The following is a 21,682-nucleotide window of genomic DNA, read 5'->3' as shown; positions in this document are numbered from 1 at the left end:
TTATAATGTCCCACTTTTATAATAGAGGAACCAAGAGAGAGAGAGAGAAGCGAAACTTTGCACAAAGCAACTACAGGAAGGGGGACATCTATCGATGCAAAGACGAAAGAGATGGCACTCGCAGATCAGTGTTGCATACTTTTTGAGAAATATTGTAAAACATATGTCAAATATAAACGCCTTTAACACACACAAGGAATGAAGTAATAACTATTTGTGCACATTAAAGGAAATACTGGGAAGAACTCTTTAAAATGACTTTAATTTTAGAAGGATCAGTTAAACAGCGTTGCCACAACAGAAGAGAGAAATGTTGAATTTGGAAATAATGCAATAACTTGAAAAAGATCCCTAGTACAGTATAATTTAAAATGCATAGAGCAAATCAGTATGTCATAAGGAGCATTGTCACGTTTATTTGAGATCGATAAGTCAGGTACTTACCAAGATATTCGGTACTCTGTAAAAGCTGAGAATTTTGTGCTGTACAAGATGGTAACGCTGTTTCAAAGTTCCCTTTTTTCCCCTCTGCATGGGAGAAATAATAAAGTACTAATCTGTGACACAAGTTATATTCTGTGACATGCCGAATTAAAGCAAACTATTTAAAATAATTAAACAGAATATGTTTTCTGTTTCATGAATTTTGTAATGTATGTTACGAATAATTGTTTCTTGATCATCATAAACATATATATCTTTAATTTAATTTCTTTCTCCTGAATATAAGTTAGAAAAGACAATAAAACGTAGATATTAATAGTTGTAAAATTTGAATTGAAAATACTTAGGCTAAGTTCTTTTAAATGGTAGCAAAAATTTTCAAATCATCCAATATTTATACGTACTATCCAATTTTAGGGGACCATACACAACTTATTTTGTATTTCATTCACCACGAAATTAACTACAAATAATGTATAAATTGCTTTTTAAGAAGTGAGTTGCATTTATGGATTGATAGGTGCAGATTCCCTTATGAGGACGCAAACGTGATAAGTAAAGCACGTACAAATATGCCATAAAAGCTATAGTGTAACAAACACCAAACAACCCCTGTTAAGTGGCCATTAATAACAAGAAATGTATGTGATCGGTTAAGAAACGGAGAACCTGGTGGGACCATGAAAGGTTGGATCCGTAGTGAGTTGACGAGTAAACGAGTGCAGTAGGTTCAAATAAAATCAAATCTGTGCTGGATGGCCACAAAAAGCAAGGAAGTATTTAACCAAGTCAGGGCAGGGCCAAAGTAGTGGAAACTCAAGGTGTCTATAGGGACCAGGCGCGTTAGCAAAGGTGGAAATGCTTGTAAACAAAATAGTGTAATATACTGTGTAAAAAGTATTCCATAAAACTTCTGCAAATTATATGCGACATTGTATTCCTTAGCGCAGGTAACTTTCGGTATAACGCCCCACGATTATGCCATTTAAGCTAAGGGGGACAATAATACAATGATTAAGGCAAGTGACTGATGATAGAAGAATTAATGGGAAGAGAATGTGAGAGAAAGCGAGAGTACCCGACAACCCCATGGACACGATGTTATCCACCACAAACTTACTGGATCGGAGATCGTATCAGGGACCACACGCACCAGAGGTAAGTGCTGTACCACTGAGCAACCGTGTCCTCGCAGTTTAAGAAGGCATAACCACACAATTTTCATATTATAATTCAATCAAAATATTTTGTTTTTTGTACAATGGTTCACAATAATTGAACATAGATTTATGATATACTGCAAAATGATATGTCTGAAAAGCGATTATTCTCGAAAAAATTCATCTCATTTCATCTATTTGAACAGAACGAAGTTGGAAACTCACACGGGTTTTTGTTCGTATAGAGGAGGCATTTCAGCGACAGTGTATATGCGAATAAAGGAAGACAAGGGAGAGAGACAAGCACCATCCTGTGCTACGTGGGACTGTGTCGTAGAAAACAAACACGTCACCAAAAGTATAACCAAAATGCTTATTTTCGCTTTGTGTTGCAAACCGTTACAAAATGAGAGGGTCCAGGTATAAATACAAGGGTCATTTCAAAAGTCTTGCACACAGGCTATGCACGACCGTTTGAGTGGTTTGATCAAGTTCACTTTTAGGTCAGTTGTGGGTCAGAGTTTGGGCTTGACGATTGTTTCTATGTTTTCTGGTTTGCTTAGCTGTGTTGTGAAAAATTCAGTGGTGAACCTGCTTGAAATTGGGTTACACATGATGATAAGCGTTCCTATATCAACATCGAAACTCTATGTGGAAAGAATCCACCTGAAATTTACAATACTTTGCAGGAGTTTTGTCGAAATAGTGTAGTGGATCATAGCACTGTATTTCGGTGATCAGCTCGTTTCCGTGAAGGTCGTGTAAGCACTGCGGACACCCCAAGAAGTGAAAGACCATCAACTGCAACAGACTACACTCCTGAGACTATTGTGAATGACATTTTGAGAGAGGGTCGACGAAAACATGTAAGAAAATTGTATATGAGGCCAAAATATCTGTCACTTCACTTTACAGCATTATTACTGAGAAGCTGAAGATGAAGATGAGATGGGTTCCGCATGATCTGAGTAAAGAGCAGAAAGCATGTTGCAAAACAATCGCAGAAAAATTGCTTCAACGTTATCAAACAGAAGGAGATAAGTTTTTCCAAACGACTGTTGCAATTGATGAAACCTGGATACGAGAGTTTGAACCAGAATTGAAGTTTCAGTCGTCACAATAAAACAGTTCAGACTCTTCACGCTCGAAGAAATTCCGCTAGCAACAATCAAACGTTCAACTCACGATGATCTTCGCGTATGATACGAATGGAGAGATGGCTACAATAGAGTCACAGGGGACGTCTATACCAGGCGTATACTACAAGCTGTTTCTGCAAAATGTTTTGTGCCCGAAAATTATTGAAAGAAATCCCGACATGCTTGCATCTGGTGTCCTCATTCAGAACGCTAATGCAAGGCCGTATACTGCTCTACAAGTAAGGGTGACAATTAACAAGTATGGTTGGGAAATACTTCCCTTCCCAATATAGTCCTTATTTGACCCCACCAGACTTTGATTTGTTTCCCAAATTAAAAGAACTACTCTGTGGAAAATGTTTAGATTGGATTGACGAAGCTTTCAGTGTGGTGACCCGAGTGATCAGACACCTCAACAATGAAGGTGCAATATCCAGAATACAGAATTTGTCAAATGTTGGGAAGCTGTCATAAACAAGTATGGAGATTGTATGACGGCCTGTAAAGGTATTTTGTACAATAAATTATTAGCTTGCATAACATCTTTCAGTGTGCAGAACTTTTGAAATGACTGCCGTACAATATATTGCAAAAAATATTCCGAACAGTTGCTAGGACATAATATTGTACGTAACGGTATATCTAAACACTAAATGCAAACATTAGAAGCTATTGGTACCATAACAAATAACAGTCTATGTGCCACGCTAAATAACAGTATATGAGTCTAATTTCGTAATAATGTTCGCAAAATTTGCGGATCTCAAACGAACACAAACAATGCAATAAATAATTATAATTGCATACCGAGAATCGTAAAAGAAGTCATACTTTACATTTCGTTAACACAATCCACTGCAGCATGAAGCCGTATGAAACGTTTTAAGACATTCATTAATTACGACCTAGCAGTTGTGTATGTAAGAGAAAACTTGAACCTATGATTTTTGTGATATTAATGCACAATTCACAAATTTTTACGTTTGCTGCAGTATTATAGAAGGAGTTTACCAAATGTATACTAAACTAAGCTAACCAAAGCCAACCTACACTGAGAAAAAAAAATGTAGGTGGCATACTTAAAAACGTAGGTTACATTCGTAATTCCTGTAGTTTCTGGACTTAACGTACAACCGTATATAACATCCTGCAACAAACGTATAGCTGAAAAAGTATGTATTATACGTACTGTCTGCATAAGTGCAATGACGTCATTCGTGTGACGTCATCTACAGTAACAAGTATATACGGAGGTGATATCTAGCTTTGTGACGTCAGGACCATATACAGCATATTAGTTAACAATGATGACACACACTGACTCTCAGGACGAAGCATAATTTCAAGAAGTATGTATTATACGCTGTGTACCTATGTTTCTTGCGTTCAACCCCGAGACAGCATCTATATTGTACTTATGCCCCATACGTACGACTAGATACAGTATACGTATTGTACGTATGTATTATACAGATTTTTCTTATGTCGCACACAGCTTGTTCAGATACAGCATACAGAATATCCGTATGCACCATACAGAGTGCACATATGTAGCTTACAGACTGTCTGCATGCAGCATATAAATGATACGTACGTCGCGTACAGGTTGGCCGTATGTAATGTATGGATTGGGTGTATGTAGCTTATAGGTTGTTTGTATGAAGTATATGGATTTTACGTATGTCGCATACGTATTGCCTTTTTGTAATATACGGATTGGACGTATGCAGTATATAGATTATACGTATGTTTCTTGCGTTCAACCCCGAGACAGCATCTATATTATACTTATGTCCCGTACGCATGACTAGATACAGTATACGTATTGTACGTATGTATTATACAGATTTTCCTTATGTCGCACACAGCTTATCCGTATGCACCATACAGAGTGCACATATGTAGCTTACAGACTGTTTGCATGCAGCATATAGATTATACTTATGTCGCGTACAGGTTGGCCATATGTTATGTATGGATTGGATGTATGTAGCTAATTGGTTGTCTATATGAAATATACGGATTTTACCTGTATCGCATACGTATTGCCTTCTTGTAATATATGGATTGGACATTTTTAGGATCTAGATTGTGCGTATAGTGCACCATTATTAAAGAGCTGCAACATACTGCAAAATGCATGATACATTCTTACTGTAATGTTGTCAAATATTGTTTTACACTGCATGAAAACAAAAATAGCTTAAAATATGGTTGATCTCCTTTGTGCCAATAATAATAAAATTAACAATACTACACTTTTCAAATTTTAGTTTGGAGCAGTGAAACTGTCCAAGGAAATGTATTTGCCTGCAGGGTGTCCTATAAGTATGGACTTCCTGCTAATTCGTTGGAAAGCTACTGCGAAGCCAAGTGTTGAAAAGTGACGAGCGTTAATTTTAGAAATATTCGCAGAAAGGCGGTTAACCATGTTAAACTATTTTAGTTTTCATACAGAGTAAATCAATATGTGACAATATTAGACCTACTGTAAAAATTTATCATACGTTTTGCAGTAAGTTAGTTGCACCACTTCAATAATAATGCAAAATTCACAACAATGTATAATTCTATATTCAAACTCAAACAAGATTTACGTACAATCATTTATTAAGCTGTTGTTATCCATTGCTTATACTATATAGAGACGACTTCCATATCTTCTTTTCCATAATAGTATCTTCCAAAATACAGAAGTTATTGCCACAAGAAGCCTGAATAGAATTTTTCAGAAAACTTCTCTGTACATTTTAACAGATAAGTTATTTTTTTTAAATATAGATATAATTAAAAATATGAGAGCCACATAACGACATCCCACACCTTAACACTGTGCACCTGTTCAACGTGGCGAAGCAAAATACAGGCGTCATCCAGCTTAGTGCCACGGGCGAGAGAAGTGAATGCGGGCATTGTGATACTGCATACAGAAGCAGGATTCTTTTGGAAAGAAAATATCCAATCTCTTCATAATCAACTCTATTCTAGTATCCCATACCTACGCTCTGTAATCACTCACGCCACACCACCTTTCGCTTACCATTTAAATATGACTGACTGGTTTTCACTTGCTGTCACTATATGACATAACTGGTACTTCTTCGTGGCACTTATACTAATGAACTGTAACCTTCCATGCTCCACGCACTGTAAATTTGGACTTCCAACGATGTCGTCTTAGTGTTGCACTTTTAATGGAGAACAGTAACTTTCTCATACATCCTTAAAGAGTGATGATTCTTAAAGTTACGTGTAAGATACAAGTGTACAGCATATATACGCAAGAATTTAAAACTTACATCAAACTGCATCTTCAAAGTACGAAATAAAGTACAGATTTCAGCAGTAAATGCAACATTGAATTCAGCCAAATGATAAATAGAAAACTCATGCACACTCAGCATTGTTCGTTGTGGATACTGCCTATGACTCAGACAATTGTATCTCATTTCGTGTCGTTTTTCTCACTTGTTTAATACCAAGTACCATGCATAACAGAACGCACGTTAGTCATCAGGCTGCATGAGTGAAATCCTTAAACGCTCCTACTGACCTGCGATGATGGCAGCACTAGAAAAGTTACAAAGTTATGAAACGAACATGGAACACCTGATACAAAGTATAGCGATGTGCAAAGTACCCCATTCTCATGACTTGGATAAAGGATAATTCTGGATGTTGATTTGTTCAGAAAGTAAACGATAATTCTTTATTATTTATTTATATTGTATTATACATTTTGTTACAAATCTTTCCAGTTTACACAACTTTACCGTTAAGATTATTACCAATTTTACAAAGAATCTAACAAAATCTCGTTTCCTTGGGACATTTACATTACTTCAAAAATTAGATCTGAACACATTGCCCCTACCTGGAATTCGAAAATAATTCACATCTGGTGCCAACAAAACAAAAATAACTTAGACATTGACAAACTACACAAGCCAAAATACATTTTCAAATATCCTTGTCCTAAAATTCAAGTATTATACCTGCAAAAGAGTTTCCAAAAAAGATAACCAGGTAAAGAACAAATTAAAGAAATTGTTTATTTCCACAATAATCAGTACTGTGAACAAAGTTTTTTTTTTTTTTTAATAGGCAGCAAATACAGGGACAATGATTAAAAGGAATCAAAAAACTAAATTAAATCACTGAATAATTTCCAGCAATTGTTCTCTAAATAATGCAAAACTTAATAGATGTTAAAGTAAGAATTCGGTAACCGTAATAAAAATGGTGCTGACTACATATCTAGAGGAAGAATATATTTAACTAAAGTAATATGCAGACACAAGGTAAGCCACTTTTCTTACATATGTGCCCTATAACTTCTACAAGTAGATATGTTTCACTACCTTGTTATTTCTTTTTTCAATAGTTTACCTAATATCGTGTGTTTTGGATTCCATCTTAAGTGCGGTCTATTCCAAGTACCATCGTTCCTATTAGTTACTTAAAAATGAACGGTAACTTTATTCGTTTTGTTCATTATGGTATGTAAACTAGTTTATAGGCGATCTAACAGTTACATAGAGACTATGATCGGACATAACTGTAAATGTGTTTGGTATGTACGTCATCAGATCACTATAACGAAGCCAAACAGATTCATTCTTTTTTGAAACTTTATATGCAAAGAAGTGTAGGTCAAAATCATTAGTTTCGAACAAACATAATAAAAATATTCTTTCATCGTCAGTAACCCATATATCCGTTATTTGGGCAAATATAGGTAAACAGTTTTCAGTGCACAGATCAACAGTAACAACAGAAGAAACATCTAATTTAACACCTTTAATTCTTACCCAGGCTACAGAATATATCACAGGATTCGATGTCAGAAAAAAACTTTTGTTTCAGCAAACTAGTGATGATAGTTTCCACTTTTCGCTTTTTTCCACAAATGAAAGAGCACACAGGTTTATTTTTTAAAATCATGTCGTTCAATATTAGTTGGTTTTTCATTGCAATTGTTTTGCATATGTTCACACGGCTCGAAGACGCCCTGGCAGCAATTTTAGAAATTTTATGTTTGGCCTCAAACCTCATTGTCCACACTTGGGTCAAAGGTCCAAACTTAAGAAGCATACTAGGATAGTGTAAAAGAAAATGGAATTTTGGTTTTAGCGAACTTTTAGTAAGGTTGCAATATGTCTCATTAAGATCTGCTATTAAATATGTCAGTTGCTCAGACGTATCATTATAAACCCTCTTATTTAACAATCTATCCAAAATTCTACGTAACGCTGTATACAAATTACACACTTCATTTTTTCTTGGAACATAATAGCCAAAAAGTAAACCAAAATACCTAACTAATGTAACCATTTCAGAAGCAGACGTTCTAAGTTTCAAGTGGATCCTTCCACTGTTAATGCATTCACAGGTTTGGACGAAGAATCCGGACCGTAATCAAAATTAAACAATCGAGCTTGTACAATATTCAATGGAACTAGTTTCGTCTCTTGAACTAAATAAGTAATAACAAAATTCATTACGTAACGACAACAACCTTCTAAGTAGTCATGTAAAATATCTACTCCTACATTATCAAAAAGTTTAAATCCATTTAAATTAAGGAAAACACATTTCTCCTTGATACCTGTTCTCGACGTATCATTTAAGAGTAAATGTTGCTCATAATTTTCTATGCTCCTCAATGACGTTTTATCTTCATACAACATACTTTGCATCTGCTGTTTGCTACAAGTACAGATTCTACAGTAATAATTTGCCACAAAGTTCTCCACAAAACCCAATATGCCATTTAAGGCTAAATTATCGCCACATAAACACACAACATGAAACTTAATAGCTCCGCTGAAAACATCGGTGGCCACTGATACACCCGTATGGTTTAATTCATTGAGTATTTCAATTATTTTTTGGAAAACTATGTTGTTTCCAAATTTGTTCCTGTCAGATGAATGGAACAATGCGAGAAGGAAAATGTGATTCAAAAGGGAAGCGTAGTGAGTGGGGAGACAGGGCAACGACAAGTAAATTGCACCTAATTTATGAATAGTAGCATGACTACCAAGAGGATTCCCAATCTCAAAATCGTCGAAATACAGTATCATGGGAAGGTGAAGGTAATTTTCTTCACTTGTGTTCAGTACATGTTTCCAAATTTTCGCCTGCACAATGTTTTCTAAACAGATTGCATCATTTTCTAAATACTTTAAATATTGTAAGGTTTCAAATAAGACTTTATTAATTGAAAAAAATTTTTGAAGAACAACATTGATAGGTATAAGCTGCATTGTACAAGGTATAGATACAAAACCGACACCATCTCCTGAACGTTTGGACTCCATACGTTGCCCAATTGTAATTTCTATGGGAGCAATGTACGTTTCCAAACGTTCAAAGAATTGAAGACGTTTATATTCTGAACGAAGATCCGTTACACATGCAGCATGTGATGACAACACTTTTTCGAAGCATTCTTGAATGTATCTTGGAACATTATCTCTACCAACCATATTATAAAATTCGGTTTCAAGAATATTTTTTGAGGCATGTAAAAAATTATTCAAGTTTTCCACAATGAACTGAATTGTAGAACGAGGAATAAGTGGCATTGCATGCAGTGATGATACAAATTGTGCTATAGCGTTTTCTTTGGTTATTTCATGAACAAAATCTTGCGTGGGTGTAGAAGGGGTATCAGAAAGTACAATATTTAGGTTTGATTGGGAATCAATGACTGATGGGGACGAAGTACATGTTGAATGGACTCTAACTAAGTGTCTTTTAAGAGTAACTCCCGATGAAAAGAGGCGAAAGCACCTTCTTTCACCGCAACGGAAATCCCTCGTACCAGTAGTTAACTTCCTGCAGTAAATTCTCATGTGCTTTATTAAGTTAGATACTACAGGGAATTTCTTCGCACATCCGTAACACGTATACCTTTTATGTAATAGTTAAGAGGCAAAGATCCGCTAGTAAGTTCCTCACTGCTTGATTTATACGATCGAATTTTGTTTCTATGTTGTAAAATCCTCTCTGTATGACGAGCCAAATATCTGATGCTTCTTCTGGGTATTGAGCACCAACGGACTGAAAAATTTTGAAAGCAACATCTACAGCTTGGATTACACTGTGCATGGAATAATATGTGTTATCCACTACAACATACACTCCCTTCACTTCCGTAAGATTGTCACCAACAAATAACACAAGGGGCTGGAAAGACCGTCCAAGACGTTGGAGTTTGTTCCTTCGGGATTCAACGCACACCTGTACGTCATCTCCTGATGCAACTTGAGTTATGAATCCATCTCTTATTTCTGAGCGCGATGGTTTCCATGTTGTAAATCCTCTCTTCCGTCTGCAGGGCGGAATTCCAATTATGTAAGGAATTAACAAAAGGGCCACTAGACTCCTTGAGTCAGGATCTTGATCTGAAAAGAACAACAGTAGTTATAATCGGGTCGTTCAGTGTGAAAGTAAACTAGAGCTAAATTATAATCGACACTTCTGAGTATTTCAGTTACCGGTAACTGACAAACATTGGTGATAACTAAGAGGGAACTAATTGAAAGAATTAAATAAAATCACTATTGAATGATGCGAAGAATAATTTCAGAAATACGAAGATAAGCGACCAGCCGATATTTACTGATAACACCAGTCATAGTAAAGAAAAATTACACGCTATTATGGTTGGATGTCGAAACATTTTCTCATTCTATTTTTTACCTACTATGACTAATATGGTTTTATTATTCAATGATTTCAAGCCAAGAGTTCCAATGAGTTATCTTAACACTTAATTAACAACTAGCTTCAAAATATATACCAGTGTATTGTTTAGGTCGAACTAAATCCTAGTATTATTTGACAATATTCCTTAGTCTATGAACATGTATGTGAAACTAAGCTATTTTATTGTAAAAGTGAAGGTTCACTAGTTTTCTGTTTAATTTCAGTTCTCAGTCTCTTGATTGCATTACGAATTCAGCACATGCTAAATAGCTCATTATGAACATATGTCATCCCTAGTTTTAGCTTCTAAAATCCATTCAATATCCAAGTTAGTACTTTCTAAATATATATAATTGTCCTTATTTTCTACTCTGCTGATCATGATCGTAAGTTTTCATATATGTTTTATTTACATTTTTGTTTAATGTTACACGGTAATGTTCATTAGGGTAAAAGACAGAACGACGGTAAACTAAAGTGAATGTTAAACTAAACTTTTTTGTGTGCTCTCACTGGGAATTGAACTCGAGACCACGTGCATCAAAGACGCACACACTAGTCACTAGATCAACGGAGAGGCTCTCGCCAAATGGCTTTGTGGTGAACAGTGTGCGTGGGTTTTCTCGACTTCTTAAACAATTTTACCATTTTGTTCACCACCATTAGCACAGTCTCCTTTAGCCTTGGTGCATAACGTCGAAGCCAATATCAACAGTACTGCTTCAATCAACGAAATTTCATCTGGCATCCAAAGCCTTCCTTAGAATAGAAATAATGTGACAACGAATTTAATATAAGTTCCGTAATACAACAGAACGATTAAACAAATGCCATACAAATATGGAGCAGAAACATAAGTGTACATGATAAGGAATAATAACTTTCGCATTTTGTTTTAATTTAAGATGAAACTTCATTCCTTTTCAAAGAATGATAGTTACTGGTCTAGTTGGAAAACTAGTTTATACCGCTGTGGGTCTACCAGTACCTTACCCACTCTGTCTAAGAGAGGAATAATTTTTAAACTCTTGTAAAGTACCCAGAAACAAATATATTTCGTGCTTAGGGAGCCTTTCATGGAAGCCTTTGAACAAAAATAAATAAATAAAAATAAATAAAAATAAAAAATACAAAATATTACCTACTTGTGATATGACCCACTTAAGCTGTATTAGAAATATGTAGTGTTAGGACAGAGTGGGTCCAGGTAACATGATTGTCTATGCTCGAAACGCAACTTTCAGAGATACTTCAAAATTCAAAGTAAAATTGAATTTGCATTACCTCTAATTTGTCCTATGTAATTTGAAATTTGATGCTTTAATTCTGGATCCCTGGAAGTCTTTATGCGTTCTTCAGCGATATTGATTATTCTATCTCGTACTGCCACTATAGTACTGAAGAAACAGTTGTCCTTCTCTGGATAGAGGTACGAAAAATCGTGTAACAGCTGAAAAGAAAATTGTAAACATTAAAACACCAATGGAGCAAAAAAAAAAAAAAAAAAAAGTACATATGTTCAACCAACAGCGATACATACACGTACCAGTTGGACAGTCTTACGATTAATTTTTGCAGCTATTTCACAAATATTTTTGTTTATTATTGTTAATCAATATGAGATTGAAGGTAATATTTTGCAAGAAATTAATACTGTAAGAAATCCACCCACAGGTGCAATGTTGTAAGCCACAAACTTACCCGGGGATCAAACTAAGAACCCATGCACGAGAGTTAAGTACTACTGAGCCACCTAACCTAGCAACAAAACAAGTTTTAGTCTCAAGACCTGTAAAGTATTACAATCATTGAACATCTTAAAACTATTTTATTTACCTTGATTTGCAATGACTTAATGCACTGACTATGGTTTAATTCACTTATTTCATATGTAATTAGCATAATATTTTCTATCGTTTTATGGTTTTATTGTATTCTATAGGTTTATATTCGTATCATTGAATTACACGACCAAGAGTTGTATTATTGATTTTAGTTCTAAGCACGTTATTAAAGATTATTATTATTATTATTAAAAAAATTGAGTCACACATTTATAAATTATGTCAATTAAAATGTATTAAAATATATTATGGCACAAGTACATGGATTTTAGTTCTGTGTGTATGAAGTTATACTTCAGAACACATAAAATAAATATACTTTTGTTATAATAAGTTAATAAATAATTCTAGTTATACCTCCAATGTGACATTTGTGTCTGTTTCACTGGTTCGTGGAGGAATAGTTGTTAATGCAAGTCATTTCTTCATTGAATGGTTGAAGTCTCCTTTTTTGACGCTTTAATTTCAGGCTACGTCTAAAACTACAACTCTCAGAAATACAATGGAATTGGAAATGAACTCTAAGTAATTTCAGTAGAGAAGAATGTTTCAAATTTCACTAATAGCTGAGAGAGGTTATTTTCATAATATCCTTGCAGGAAGCATTAGCAACGTTACGGATATTGTAAATGGGTTCTTGGCCTCTGTGATAATTTGACTACCTTATCACTAAATTCCGGAACACTTTGCGAAAGACATAGTATTACAGTCATGCAAGTTGTTTTAATCCAACAACTTTCGAAAAAAAATTACAGGAAATTAAATACTGTACAAGTATATGAGGAAGCATCAACAAGTTCGTACAATCACCTAGAATGACGAACAACAACCCCCCTTGGACATGCATTTTATAGTTACGTCCACGTATGTGAACCATGAACATGGACTAGTTACAACTTTTTCCAGATAAACCTCTGAATGTGCGATGATTGGCAAGCTTGAAGCATGAAGCGTCATTAAATTCCTCCATCTGCAGGGGAAATCACGAAAGTAGATTCATGAAGAGAAGTCTGAGGATGAAACCCCATCCTATGAAAGGATCCAAGTGGAAACCAATTCCAAACTTACAAATGACCACCGCGGACGTCTGTAGATCTGGAAGAATCTTTCATGAATGATGTCGCCTTGATAGAGAAAGTTGAGATAATGGAAGACAGGAGGATTACCATTGAAAATGTTCTGTGTGCATAGATATGGATATGGGTCTACCTGAAATAATACTCACAACCAGCTGCATTTTCAGGAAGTGTCAATACGATGAGTGCCACGACTGCTCATTCCAGAAGGGATCGCGACGACGCTGCAAGGAAATGTTGCATCGCTGTGAGATGAAGAGGACCTTCTAGGCAGACTAATGACAACTGACGAACGCTAGGTTTATTTTTATGATCCATAAGCAAAGGAAATGAGCAAACAATGGAAACACCCCTCCTTCCAACCCTTAAAAAGACAACACAGAAGTCGGCCGCCAAAGTGATGCTTTTAGTTTTCTGAGACTGAAGGGGTCATCACGAAGATTACCTACGACAGAAACTAACTATTACCTATTATTCCCATCTCCTGACTAAGTCACGAGAGGAATTGAAGAAACGTCGTGGAGTGGCCACACAAGGGGTTCTACTGTTGGCAGACAATGTACGAGCTCGTGTCCATGAAGGCAGTGGAATTAGGATATGAAAGGTTGACCCACCAAAGTGACCTTTCTCTTCTCACAAATGAAGCATCCACTCAGAGAATGTTATTTTGACAGTAGGAAAGACGTTATTTCTGAGGAACTATGGTTTCAAAGCCAAACTGCAGACTTTTACAAAACAGGCTTACGGAAAGTGCAGAACCGCTGGCAAAAATGTGTCGCTAGGCACAGTGACTATGTAGAAAGGTACTAATACCATCCTTGTTGCAGTTCTCCTGAGAACTTTGACACCCCCTCGGCACGCAGAAACAGGGATAAAGAGTTCAATAATGTCTTACAATAGGTAAACGTTTACGTGACAGTTTTCACCTTGACAAGGCACATTGGTGTGCCGCGACACACTAGTTGCTGAACACTGCTCTAGAAGAATTTAGAATCGTACAATCATCGTATTTTGATAAACATCTTAAATGCTGAGAGTTGGGGACACCCAATATTGATTAATTTCTCATATATAAACGTACAACACTTACTAATTGAAATCCTTGAGGTTGTTTTAGAGCAGGATATTTGTTAAAATAGTCCACGACAGTTCCTGCACCATCTTCGACTTCCCGCATGCGATTGAGGACTGTGTCGTTCCAATTTATTTCAACTAGTGCCCATGGATCGATACTGTTCTGAAGCCACTGAACTTTTTCATCCACAATTGGCTCATCTAGAAAAGAAAATACACAGTATAAATGACTAAAATATAAAGATAAGGAACTGTACGGTCTACTGGAGTTGACTTTGGTATTTCAAATATTTCCAGTATTCTGACCGAAAAATGTTTAGAAAACTATGGTGAACCAAAACAACGTGAGTGCCACATACGACTGTATGCTATGGTATTGAATGGCCTGTAAAATGTTACACAAGCAGTCTTCTGTATGCTAATAGAAAAATCAAACTAGTGGACTAAAACAACAACCAGAAGAGTTTTCTGGACCTTTTTTTCCACTCAGAATGCCTTTCAATCCACTTTTTTGGTGTGTTGGTCCTCCACTCCTCACAGCAAACTTTTCTCAGCTAGTTCACCGTATTACATATTTTTACAGTCTCATTACATTTGTACAGAAACAGTCAAGACCAACTAATTACAAATATCAGAGTAACGTGTTTAATGTTCACATTTAGGTGTGCTACTGTCTTGATACTGCAAAAATATTACATGAACGTAACTATATATAAAATTTCTATATACTAACTATATACTATTTGCTTTCTCGAACTAGCTAGGTTTCTGATTAGGTTACCAGTTATCTCTATCACTACCTACACCCAGATGAAGGGGCTGCCATCTTGAAGCGTCTCAAAAGGAATTTTCCAATATTACACAATTTTCAATATATTTTCAGTATTTTCGTTATCGATATAAATTTCCAGTTGCTTTCCAGTATTGCAAGTATCAGTTAACACCCTGTATACTGTAGCTCGAAACCTGAAGAGGCCGCAGTGGCTCAGGGGTAGAGCATTCATCTTCTGTGCGTGAGTCCCAAGTTCAACCAAGCTCGCGCCTAGTGGGCTTTGTGTTGAACAAACACTGAAGAGTTCTCCAGCTTCCTGCCACTTTCTTCACTTCATTTCATTCATTCTTATTAGTGCAGTCTCTCTTAGCCTATGACAACTGTGGAACGTAAAAAAAAGATTTCTGTTTTGAAGATTGCAGCCAAAAACTGAGCTGAACAACGAATTCTCTCAACCATCCGAAAAGCCTCATTAAACATCTTAGTACTACTAATTAAGCAGACGTTTATATCAGTTATGTCAAGTTTACAGAAAAGTACTGAAGTTAACATGTTTTCTATCAGGTATGCCGCAAAGCCCAGCGGCATATTATGTTGTACCTCTAAACAATGAACAGGGAAAAACCTATAGCACAAGTGAAGAACTAATCGATACTACTAACTACGTTCTAAATCCTGCCATTTAAATTATAAAAATGATTTTAGTCATTAACACAATGTTTATTGTGTGTGCTGTTATGCTAAAAAACACCATTTCTTACTTTCGAAAAATATTGTTTTTCCTGTAATTGATTAGTAGTGATTAGTTAAAAGTGTAAAGCGAAATCCAGTAACTATTTATTGATCGAGTGATCCATATCTAGTCATATTTTCAGGTAGAGTGACATGCAAAGTTAGATGCCAAATCCGCCTGACATTGCTATTACAAGTTTATCAATCACTGATTAGAGCTGAATTTTAATAAAGCATATTTCCCTACACCTGTAGATAATACGAAGTTTTAAAACTAATTTTATCGCACATCATTAGTTTAGATACGCCAGTAAAAGTAGTTTATGCAATAATTCACCTGAGTAGGCTTCACGGTATAAAAACCAGTAATACTGTACAGTACCCGTGGGTAAGAAGTTTGCGTACGTGCCTCTGGCGTGGGAAATCCGGGTTCGATTTCTGGCGGAAGTTCGGATCCTACTTTAAACTGTAGGTCCAAGTCTCATATAGCCCCGCAGCTTAACGGTACGCTAAACTAAAATAAAACCAAACAGCTCCAACTATACCTGGTTTGCACGTTCTATGATTTATCATAGAAGTCATTTATTCTTTAATATTTTAATGATTGGTGTAATATCATTAAGTACTCACTGCATGCAATTTAATAACATTTAGAATAAGTTCGCGTTTCTAATGTCTTGTTACCATGGGAAGATAATAGCTTAGTCATTTCGTTCAGTATGTATTCGTTGACAGAAAATAAGAGTATGTAAATCTAGTACCCAAAACCCATGCCCTTTTAAACTACAAGCTCTGTATGAGCCCTTTCCAGGACTAATTATTATTTGTCATTATATACTTGCTTTCATGTAACAAATTACTTTACATACTATCTAAACTACATACTAGCATGAAACGAAAGCTAGTAAATGTAAGATCTATATACCTTCATTTTCTTCCTCTACTGTTAGTACTGAAGATAAATTCGAAGACGTAGAACGCCTTGATGGACAACTCTGAGGTGAGGTGGGATCTTTTAACTCCCGAAGTTTCCTTCTCCGTGTAATGTAAGCTTCGTATAATATTCCGCTAGCATTTCTCTTCGTCTGATATCGTGTTGCAGGTAGCGACGCTGTATAATAAAGAGATGCAGCTTCCTTAGGAAATAGGTCTACAATTTGCTTTGCTTTGCCAAGGTTGTGAAGTCAAACATCTGGATTTTTCTGTATGGGTTTTCAAAAAGGATGTGCTTAATCAAAAGCCGTCCTACTTCTTTTCGTTGACTTCCGCGCAACAATCCATTGTTTTGTGTTGATGAATTTATTATTGCCTTTCCATCAAGTGTTTCGTTCAGAACATTAAAGACCTGAAACAAAAGATCCGAAAACATTTTCAGTGTGCACTCAGTGGATGTGCTTAAGGAAACAAAGTATTTGAGATTAAATAGACAATATGTTCATTTCTTCATATACAGTATGAGAACAGGAAGGTCGTCCTGTTCTTTCCTAATCTCAAGACCACAGACCTTTCTAGCACTTATTATTATTATTATTATTATTATTATTATTATTATTATTATTATTATTATTATTATTATTATTATTATTATTGTTTTTAGCAATGTATCGTCTTTTTCCCTTCAAATGGTGAAGCAACATTTGCACAGAAGGAATGTCTTGACATCCTTCCTCTGTTTTTTCTGTATTTTAAGACGACAGAATGGCAAGATGGTGCACTGCTAAGTTACATGGTTGCTACTCTCAATTTTTCTACTGATCGTGGTCATATGTGGCACCAATTGAGTGATGCCATTGGGGAGAAGTATGAATGAAATGAACTATGAGTCGTAACATTCACTTGTAAACTCATTACGTTACCTGAAACAAACCCCAGATATCAAGAATATGTATATGAAGGGAGGAAGCAAGTCTCAGAAAATGTCCTAGATACGAAAGCTGTACATTTAAAAAATAAATAAAAGAAGTTAAATGCTCGGCATTGGTAAGTGTAATTTATAAGTGTAGAGTGAGGGTAAATAATAGTATACAAAGACAAACCTTTGATAGGATAATGTAACTAAAGTGAACATAATATGAGTGAAGAATGTGGAGGGACACACCATAAACTTACATAATATAAATGAAAAGCATAAAGAATTTAATTACCATTAGTAAAAGTATGAATTAAAATGTGTATCCCAATATCCATTTACTTTTGAAACTTGTAACAGATTTTTTGTTTATCCAATCCTATTTACTATGATAAATATAGCAACAATAAGCAAAATAGTAAGGGAAATATCGATGGTATTGATACTTACATATAAAGGGTCAAAAGGCTTCCAACAATTTCCATATATCTGGGATTGACTTCCATCTAAATTGGAGGGGGCTTTATTTACACCCTCGTTATGTCCTTCTGCTTCGTAAGTATCTTCAATTTGTCGTCTTTCTACAAGGTCGTTGTCTGTTGCACTTTTAGCTCCTGTAGCTCTTAGAACAGCATCAGATATATCCACTAAGCAGTCTCCATCATTATAGGAATGAACAGAAACCTTAAGGAAATTAAACATTTCCATGTTCAATAACAGATCTACGTTAATGAAAAGATTTCATTTATTATTGATTATACTTCAGGTACACACAACTTCAACTCTGATCTTAACATCATACAAGCAACCTAACATTACCTATACAAAACCCTTAGATGTGGGCCTCAGTTCACAATACGCTGCCTGAAGCTGCTGTGACCAGTAACCAGACGAGAAACCTCAGTGTCGTCTGGAATTAAAGTTTCCCTTTATTTCCGAAAATGAACTGAAATCTAAGTTTTACGTCCCACGATTATGCCGGCTAGACTAAAGGAGACTGATGAGAGATGAGTGAAATGGTGGAATGAAGAAGTTGGGAGGAAACTATAGAACCCCGAGAAAACACACGAGCACGATGTTTGTCCACGACAAAGTCCACACGGCGCGAGCTGGGATCGAACCAGGGTCCTCAAGCACCGGAGGTGAACGCTCTACCACTGAGCCACCGCGCCCCCTTTATTTCTGAGATCCGGGAAGCTGCTGTGACTGCCCCAGTTACCTATCGCCTCTGATTACTTATCCATTAATTTGTATGGTTTAGTTTAATTTGATTTTGTTTCCAGTTTAGCGTCTCTTTCAGCAGCGAGGTTATATGAGATGTGGACCTACATCTTAACATGGAATCTGAACCACATACGCTCCTGTCGTTACATCGTCAGTGTGCACAGAAAAACAGAACAAAACTATTTCCTACGGCTTTCATTGATGAAAATAGCAGTCAAATGACTATCTTTATTTTTCTTTTATTGTCTTGCATGGCGGTGTGGACAATCTTACTGATGGTGGATAATAGGGATATTAATAACTGTCCACCCAGAGCGAAGTGTAAATGACGTATATGAAAAATCTAGATTCCGTTTAAGGAAATTATACAAATGTAAGGTATGTTGCAAAATTATGCAGAAGATGCAAACATGTTATGTAACTTTAGAAAACTTATGTCATGGATGGAATACACGATATGTAGAGATGGACAAGGAGAATATATATACAGATAGTTCACTCATTTCACGGCTAGGCAAACTGAAAAAAACAGCCAAAATACGATAATGACTATAGCAAAATGAAACGAACGCAATACAAATGCCAGTTCTATGAGCAATTGCGTAACACCATCTTGAACACCCGATCAAACATGCTGTCTAGCAGCGTTACATCAATTTGATTTCATGCAGCGATGATGGCATCCTGCAATTCGCAAACACTGTTGTACTGGGTACCGTTGGCGTATACTGAGCGACACATTTCCCATAGGTTATCCATCGCTTTTATGTCTGTGGAATTGGAAGGCCAAGCAAGGACAATCACGTCTTTCTCACGAAACCAATCCCTGGTGGTTCCAGCAACGTGGGCAGTAGCATTGTCCTGTTGGAAGATCCACTCGGGACCAGCAATTCGCGCGACAAATGGCAACAAATTGTCTGCAAGTACTGTTTGGTACGTGGTTGATGTCAGAATTTTAGAATATGCGAAGTTTGTAGTACCATAATAACCAAAGTCCTCCCATATTACAGACTCATCCGTACTGTCGCTTAGAGAACATTTGTTCCTCCTTCCGCAGTAGTACAGTCAGCCATCGGAACAACCCAAATTACATTTATTTTTGTCACTGAAGATGACACGACGCCAATTCTGCTTCCAGGTCACATGTGTTTTGGTCCAGACCAGCAGTCGCTCCTTGTGATGCACCGTGGGTCGTGGCTGACGCTTGTGTTTCTTATATCAGAGATGATTGCAGCATTTCACAGCTCTTGATAGGGCAGATTTATGTACATGAATGTTAGGGTCTCTTGCCAACTGTGTAAGAGATATTCCACCACAACTTAGCTTTCAAACAACTTGTCTTTCCTGTTGTGGAGTTAGTGTATGCGGCCTTCCTGATTAGTTCCTTACTCCATACCGCATCCCAAGTTTAAGAAAATTGTTCACGACACAAGCAGTCCGTCCACTTCGACATGCAATTTCATTAACATACCTTCTTTATATGCCACTATTTGCCCCTTTTCGCACTCAGACAATACTTTGTTACGGTCCATTACGCTTCTTACTCGCCACCTCACACAAGCGTCCTCGTCGTAGCACTCACTACCTTAACTTCTATCACTCGTTTGCTAAACATCTCGCATTCTCGTCCAACGCCCTCTATGTTCCGTAGCAGCGACCAAACTACGTGATATGCTAAACATGTCTGCGTTCGTATCATTTTACAACATTTCTCTTGGGCTATTATTCATTTTCGTTTCGCCCTGTCGTCTATACGTATCTATTCCTGCAATACCTGTTTTCGTGTAACAAATACAACAGTGTCACTTATTATACCTCTCATTTTCAGTTTCCTTTATGATCATATAATATGACGATATCTTGTACGGATCGTGTCATTTTGCAACGCACCTTACAATATACAAAATATAAATCTAAAGATGGTATAAGATTTAATCCTAATTACTATTGTTAGTATCATTGAAATTATAATTATATAGTACTAATATTACGTCAACTTAGTATACTGACCATAGATCCGGTTGTTAAACTATTTGAATGGCTCCACTGTGCAAAAGTTTGAGAAAGCTTAAACTAAGTCTAAATGGCTGTTAAGATGTTATTTAAAGTGTTAGGTCCTCTTTTCAAGTAAAATTGCTAACGTTTTTCAATCACTTATTCAAAATACATACACTTCCCACCGAAGAGTTATCAGTAGCATTCGATGGGTTAACCCACGCCTTCCACTTCTCCCGAAACTTAGCTCTCAATCCAACAAGGTGTATCAACTGATTCAAATCACTTTCTGTTAACAGCCGCAAAGCGGGTACATCGACGAGATTTTCTATTTAAAAAAATGAAATTAAATTTACATTTAGTCATACATACAATCAAAACAAACTAAAGTACACACACACACACACATCTATTTATCTTTTATATATATATATTGCCAACGTCGCAAATAAAAAAAAAACTAATTAGATCTATCCAGGGGCGGATCCAGGGGGCAATCGCCCCCCCCCCCCAGAAGAGGAAAATTTCTTATTTTATATATATAAATAAAAATCATCCCAAAGTTTGGAGCCCTTAAAAGTAGCAGTATGACAATCCACCGCCCTCCTCAGAAGTCGGTCCTGGATCCGCCCCTGGATCTATCAATCTATCAAATAG

The 21,682-nt window shown here is 36.2% G+C and overlaps 1 protein-coding gene across 1 annotated transcript; it reads right to left on the bottom strand.

The window, feature by feature from the left end:
- Positions 1-6,929: 6,929 nt before the first annotated feature.
- LOC145677348 (uncharacterized) lies at positions 6,930-21,353 on the bottom strand (the record flags this gene model as incomplete). Its single annotated transcript, XM_081747873.1, has 6 exons — positions 6,930-10,155; positions 11,744-11,909; positions 14,470-14,654; positions 16,883-17,117; positions 18,257-18,490; positions 21,202-21,353. Coding segments are annotated over 6 exons (1,463 nt in total), but the record flags the coding sequence as incomplete, so codon positions are not given.
- Between the last annotated feature and the right edge of the window lie 329 nt (positions 21,354-21,682).

Source organism: Thermobia domestica, unplaced genomic scaffold (assembly GCF_964235325.1).
Source record: "Thermobia domestica unplaced genomic scaffold, izTheDome1.hap1.1 HAP1_SCAFFOLD_803, whole genome shotgun sequence".
Taxonomy (NCBI): Eukaryota; Metazoa; Arthropoda; class Insecta; order Zygentoma; family Lepismatidae; genus Thermobia; species Thermobia domestica.
The sequence above is the reverse complement of the archived record's forward strand: the minus strand, read 5'-3'. Positions and strand labels throughout refer to the sequence as shown.